The following is a 7,218-nucleotide window of genomic DNA, read 5'->3' on the forward strand; positions in this document are numbered from 1 at the left end:
AATTACATCTCCAAATATCATGCCATAAGGGTCTTTCTGCTTAAGGTGGGTTATGTTCTTAGACAGCCCTGAAAATTAAATGAGTTGGGTTCTCCCCAGTCACCACTTCCTCTGCCAAAGCCATTTCATCCATCATAGAGCTGCTGAGTCTTTCTGATTCTGTTCCCTTCACTCACGTTCTACACCCCACCCACCCTACTCTGTCTTTATCTCCTCCTTGCATGGAAGTTAGTCTGTGTCTCAGTTTTTGAAACTTATATACTGATTCCTTACACCCTGCTCTGAACAATAATAACAAAATCTTATAATAAAACCTCTTCAGAGGCATCTGGGAAAATTGTAAATAATCTAGGCTTATTTCCAGGGGCTTCACTGATGGCTCAGATGGTAAAGAATCCATTTGCAATATAGGAGATCTGGGTTTGATCCCTGGATCGGGAAGATTCCCTGGAGAAGGGAAAGGCTACCCACTTCAGTATTCTTGCCTGGAGAATTCCATGGATAGAAGAGCCTGGCGGGCTACAGTCCATGGGGTGTCAAAGAGTCAGACACGACTGAGCAACTAATACATTCACTTTCACTTTGTATTTCCAGTCAGCTATGTGAAAACATTTTATAAATTGTAATTATTTCATGAGAGTAAGGCATAATAGAAATCTTATGATGAGAATAAAAGCAGAAAAACTGACCCTACAGTAGAATGGAGAGAGAAGTAGAGAAAGATAGGTAGGGCAGAGGGTAGGGTGGTTAGGGTGTCTAAGCTAGAGGTAGAAAGGGCCTCTGATAAGATTAGTGGAAATCACAAGAGTAAGGGTTCAGATTACATCTTCAGAAGATATTATCACGGGAGCTACAAGAGGAAGAAAACTTTTAGTAATGGCCTAGACACAGGAGTTGGGAGGACCAGAGACTGAGAATGAGGTCTTGAATCGAGGCTCTAAAAACTGGTTGTGGTCTTCATAAAAACAGTGTTGGGCATAATTGAATGAATGGTGTTGGTGGGTAGAGGCTACAGATAAAACTGACATTTCCAAGAAACATGAGTGATATTGGTCTGGTTCATTGGTAGGAGAGGATGCTCACGACCTGATGAAATTTGAGCAAGTTATCATACTTCATGTAAAGTCTGATCACAGTTATGAAAAATCCCAGTTACATATTTTAACTGTCGTATAAGTGTACATATATGAAGGGGTATCTGGAAAGTTTGTTATGATTTTATTAGGAACTCTATATGAGGAGGTGATTTTCCATTTGATTTGATTCTTTTTTGCTCCACAGTTGCAGGTTAAAGAAAATAAGTGGTAAATAAGAAATTAGTTGGGAAGCATAGATAGGCTTGCAAGCAAGAAAAAGTCCATAAAATAGATTCACTATGTAGATAAAAGCAGTTGAACAGTTGATAGGATGAAGTCCTAGAATAGGTGGGAAGAAGCAGACCTCAGTGGCTAATGCAAAGGGTTATCTTGGCCTTGGTTTCTGATCCTGAGTACCTTAGCTCTTTTTTGGCTCCTTCTCTGAAATGTTAGGTTAAGACCTTGTTTTGGGGATCTCTCTGGAGGAGAGACTGTAAGAACAATCAGGGAACCCAGAAGAAGTGGGGGGAGAGTGTTTGTGGAACTGAAACCTAGGAAGAACTGCTCCGAGTAGAGGTACATATATTGGATACTCAAACATTTTAAGTAAAGGACGGGTGTGGTATATAGCATACTTCGGAGTATTGCTGCTAGTCTGAATACTGAATGTTTATTTCTTATGCAATAAAGATTATATGTAGGGCAAATAGGATTGTAGTCTCAAAGTGAAGTTTCAATAATTGAGGAATTTTCTATTCCTTCTTAAGACTTTCGTGGGCTAACTCAGGAAAATGAAGTCAGTGTGGCCTTATATATCTTGTATTTATGACCTTGCTTGGTGTAAGGATAACTAAAAGTTAACATGACTTTTTCATATTTTAGAAATTGTACTGGGATTTCAGGTTGTATCATTTTTAAATTTTATACCAGGACTAGAAACAGAATGTTTTCTTTTAATTATCCTTTTTGTCACTAACTGTAGTGAACTTCATGAGGTTTATATATTTCAGATGCTATTTTTTTTCTTACGTATTTCTTACCTTTTGTGGTACAGCTCTTTAAAACTATTTTCTAGCTAAGTCCCTCTCCCAGTCTACCATTCAACTTGTCCATAAAATTTTTTTCAGCTTTAGAGTTTTAATTTCTTTCTCACTTGCATATTTTATGATACTGTTTCTTCCTGCACGTGATTTCTAGTCATTCCATCCCTTCCAATGTGCTAAAGATACTCACTTTAAGGTTATTTTCATATTGTTCTTTCTTATTCTTTAGGTATGAAATCTCTTACTCAGACTGATTGTTCCTCATGGGGGTTTGCTTGCACGTGTGATTTGTTCATTTTGATGTTAAGGTGGTTTTCCTTAAGTCCCAGGTGTCAGGGTTGTAGAAAATTTCTGTAGCGTCATTTCATACTTTTTTTTTTTTCTTTGTGGATATTCCTGGATCTAACCTCTTGACTTAGAAACCCCATACTACATTGATGATTTGAACTTGGATCCCACACTCAGATGTCTCGTAGATTTGGTGTAGTTATTTCTCATGGGTTATATTTTTCTCTCCTCCTGTATGCCCCCTAATCCGGGGTTGGAAATGTTTTCTCTGGCCAGTTGGAGTTGGGGCTTCTAATACTTGTTTCGTGGAAAAACAGCCTTCATGACTCCACTCTCAGTTCAGTTCAGTCGCTCAGTCATGTCCGACTCTTTGCAACCCCATGAATCGCAGCACGCCAGGCCTCCCTGTCTATCACCAACTCCCGGAGTTCACTCAGACTCACGTCCATCGAGTCAGTGATGCCATCCAGCCATCTCATCCTCTGTCGTCCCCTTCTCCTCACAGAGACAAATGTTAACTCTTTACGTGCACACTTCTTTACTCATTTGTATTGAAGTGTAGTTACTCGCAGTACTGTGGGCTTCACGTTTACAGTGATGTGGTTTGCCACTCACGTTTCCTTGGTTTGGACTCAGGACCCTGCCATGAGGTCTGCCTCTGTCTGCTTCAACATCTCCAGCCATTTAGTTTGAGCTTTCAGCCTCAAGTCTGCCTCTGGGTTTCTTCTTTGTTGCTAAGTTTAGTTGTGTTTTAACCTTTTTGTTTTTTTTCTAAATGGCAAAGGTTATTTTGTTTAGCATTTCTATATGATTAGAGCAGAAGGAAAAGAGATACTTGTCTTTTTAGCATGTTGTGCTCACCAGAAGTCTGACCATATGCATATTTAAGCATGTATTCTTTTTTCTTTTACAGCTAGTTATGTATCAAATCCCATTTGCAAGGGTTGCTTGTCTTGTTCAAAGGACAATGGGTGCAGCCGATGTCAACAGAAGTTGTTCTTCTTTCTTCGAAGAGAAGGCATGCGCCAGTATGGAGAATGTCTGCATTCCTGCCCATCCGGGTACTATGGACATCGAGCCCCAGATATGAACAGATGTGCAAGTAAGCAGTTGACTTTTGTCCACCCTATTTTACTGCTTATGCAACTTAGGGGGAGTTAAAAGTTTAAAATTTTGATTAAGTATGTTTTCAATGTACTACAGAAATAGTTTAAGCTTAAACTTAAAAAAAAAAATGAGTGGGGTGGGATAAGAACACTTTTACTTTATCTTTTGTATAGAAATGTATTGTTCATGGGGCCTCCCTGGTGGCTCAGTGGTAGAGAATCCACCTGGCAAAGCAGGAGACATGAGTTAGATCCCTGGGTTGGGAAGATTCCCTGGAGAAGGAAATGGCAACCCACTCCAGTATTCTTGCCTGGAAAATTCCATGGACAGAGGAACCTGGCGGGCTATACAGTTCATGGGGTCGCAAAAGAGTTGGACACAACTCAGCGACTAAACAACAGCGAATATTGTACCTACACTTTTAAGAGTACGTAAGTACTTTTTCATAACATGTATTTTGGACACAAACATGGTAGGCAGATTTTTGTAAGACATACTTGCTTAGCACTTATAAAAAATAAAGGACTTTAAATACCTTTATATTGGGAATAGCCTCTTGGGTTTTACCACAGTGTCTGAAGTTTCTTTTTCCTCTTATACTTAAGTTTGTAATACCTGAATTAGTCTAATCTTCAATACATTAATTTAAAGCACCATTACTGATAAAAGATATAATGAAAATACTTAGTTTACTTCAAAGTATTCTAAGTTTAGCAACTACAAAAAGGTCATTAGGGAATGTCATTCTATGGAAAGGAATGCAAGTACAATTTTTTAATCCAAAAATCATTTATCATTATAGCATGATTCTCAACTTCTAGTGTAGAAATTGGAGTTAAAAAAATGCAATAACAAAGGAACATCCCCTTTTTTAAAGAGCTCAAATTTTAGAGGATAGAATGGGTAAGGAGAAGGGGCACATGGAGTGAAACGACAGATGGGTAAGAAGTTTAATCATAATTCAATGTACTAAGCACTAGATCAGCAGGCAACTAGTGTGTTACGGGAGTGACTTAATTCCCTCTAACACATTGTGCATGACTATTAAATCAGCTGAGGTCTTTAGGTAGGAAGAGTGTTGGAGTTTTATCATCCAGGGACAATGTTATTTTGGAAGGAGGCACAACTAATAGAGGAAGATTAAATAGAATCTGGGAGGAAGAAACAACACGTTTGAAAAAATAATGTGTTTGGGCAATGAGAAGTCTCATTTATGGTGCTGTTGGCATCTTGACAAGGCACAAGTCCTGCACTGCTGGTCACTGAGCATTCTTAGTCCTTGCTCCTTAAATAATCTTCATTGCCCCAAATCACGATGGCAATAAAAATTATCCCCAGACATTTCCCAACACCTCCTAGGGGAGCACTACCATCCCTGGAGGAGAACCACTGAGTAGTATGTGCTTTGTGTGAGGTATGGTTGGAATTGAGGATGAAAAGGGAGGCTTAAGTGCAAATAATAAAGGTCTTGAGTGCCATGTTAAGAAGTCTGGATGTTATCTGAGGGTTTTGAGCAGGTTGTAAACTAGAGAAATTGCTTTATTTAATTCTTGCAGAAGTGCAGGAGATGAGTTGGAGAAGCCTACTGTAACAATTGCAGATGTGAAATCTTGTTCTGATGAGAAGTTTGTGGGCAGTGAATTTCAGAGATTTAAAATCAATGAGACTTAGTAACTAACTAATTTCACAGAGTGCAGAGAAAATCAAATTTGGTCATAGGGTTTCTGGCTAAGGTGGTTGGGTGAATAGTTTTGCCATTAGCACAGATAGAAATATACAGTCTTACAGGAAATTTGCATGTATTGATACTTCCATTGTACAGAATTATTTGGATTAAAAACTAGACAGACACAGCTCCCCCAAAGTATCAATACATTGATCAAATTTTTCAAATATGCACTTTATCCTTAAAGTGTATGATTCGAGGTAGCTAATAATGTGCATTCTCATAGTTTTTGAGCCACCCATAGCAAAATGGGGCCAACTTGAACTGGATTCCTGTTCAGATTGCTTTAGACCGTCTATGTGGTGGCGGTGGGGGCTTGAGCACATGGATGGTCTGTGTGGGTGCTTATTCTAGACTAACAGTACAGGGAAGATGAGACAAGAGTTCAGATGGCTCGGCATTTATTCCACGTGCTATGCTTAGCATTCCTGTGTATGTACAGGAGGCTGGCCATTAATGTTTTGCTCTATCTGGGACATTGGGGACTGAAAGTGGCTGCTCTTAACAACTATGCAGGGACATGGGGCATAAACCAGGACTGTCTTGGGCAAACTGGAATGGGTAGTCATTCAGCAATATCCCAGGCTATCAACAGGGTCTTCCTTAGACGCTCTGAGACAGGGCTTAACACTTACATTTTGGCTAAGGTGATCCCTTTTCTCAGAAACGGAGAGGAGAGCAGTGACTGTAAATCAGCCTTAGAAAGAGAATCTCCATGTGAAAATGGGTTTGCCATGGTTATACTTATTGTAAGTGAATGCAATCAATGTTGCAATTTACTGACCTAGAAATCATTACTTATTTGGTACAAGCGGGAAGTGCTTATTAACAAGGCTCCTGTGAAGCAAAGTGAAAGTGGAAGATTATTTCTTAATTCTCAGTATATGACTGAGGATGACCATGGTTCATTCTTAGTAATATTGGCTCTTTTTCATAGGTACTTGGCATATGTTGCATGTTATTTATATTTTATATAGACGATGATACACTCCACTCTTTTTTATTAGATTATTTTGCCATATATAGGCCATTACAGTTTTGAGAAGAATGTTCTGTGCTATAAATAGGTTCTTATTAGATAGGTTCTTATTAGTTATTTATTTTATATATAGTAGTGTGTATATGTCCATCCTAATCTCCCAATTTATTCCTCCCCCTACCTATCCCCTGGTAACCATAAACTTGTTCTCCACATCTGTGACTCTACTTCTGGTTTACAACTAACTTCATTTGTACCCTTTTCTAAGTTTCCACATATAAGCCATATCATATGATATTTGTCTTTCTGAGTCTGACTTCAGTCAGTATGACAATCTCTAGGTCCATATACTGCAAGTGGCATTATTTTGTTCTTTTCTATGGCTGACTAATATTCTGGCTTCTTTTCTTGACATTTTGTTTCTGTGCATATTTATGTCTTTCTTTCCTTACACATGTTTCATCCTGTCTTGTAATTTGTTTTTACGTGATGTGCTATGAACATTTTTCCTTGTCATTAAATATGAGTGCATGTTTTCTACTGAATAGATAACCGTAATACATCTAGCTAATTATCTATTGAAAATTTGCTTTCAGTTTTTACCATCATAAGCAGTTATATGAAGAATTTCCTTGTATATAAATTATTTTGCTTATATACACATATGTAGTTGTATGCATTTTTCTGATTTATTTTCATAAGATAAACTTTCAAACATAGCACATACTCCCAGCTTTATTGAGATATAATTGAGATACAAGCATAATGCAAATTTCAAAGATTTTTTCGTATATATTGCCAAATGGTCTTCTGGGAATGTTGTGCCTGTGTACATATTTACTGATAGCAGACATTTTCCCTTGCTTCTCACCAACAATGGGTACTAGTGGCAAAAAGTATAAAACATCCTTTTTTTAAAATATGCTTTTCTATGATACAAATGCTTAGAAAACTAATATCATGGCATCTGGTCCCATCACTTCATGGCAAATAGATGGG

At 38.1% G+C, this 7,218-nt stretch overlaps 1 protein-coding gene across 4 annotated transcripts in view; it reads left to right on the top strand.

Moving 5' to 3' along the window:
• RSPO2 (R-spondin 2) overlaps window positions 1-7,218 on the top strand; it is a 172,433-nt gene that overhangs the window by 84,028 nt on the left and 81,187 nt on the right. For all 4 annotated transcript variants that reach the window (XM_010863461.1, XM_010863463.1, XM_010863460.1 and 1 more), the window contains exon 3: window positions 3,321-3,509. In XM_010863461.1, coding sequence (XP_010861763.1) covers window positions 3,321-3,509 — 189 coding nt within the window. The remainder of the gene's footprint in view (window positions 1-3,320; window positions 3,510-7,218) is intronic.

The sequence above is a fragment of the Bison bison genome, unplaced genomic scaffold (genome assembly GCF_000754665.1).
Source record: "Bison bison bison isolate TAMUID 2011002044 unplaced genomic scaffold, Bison_UMD1.0 scf7180017864491, whole genome shotgun sequence".
Lineage (NCBI taxonomy): Eukaryota > Metazoa > Chordata > Mammalia > Artiodactyla > Bovidae > Bison > Bison bison.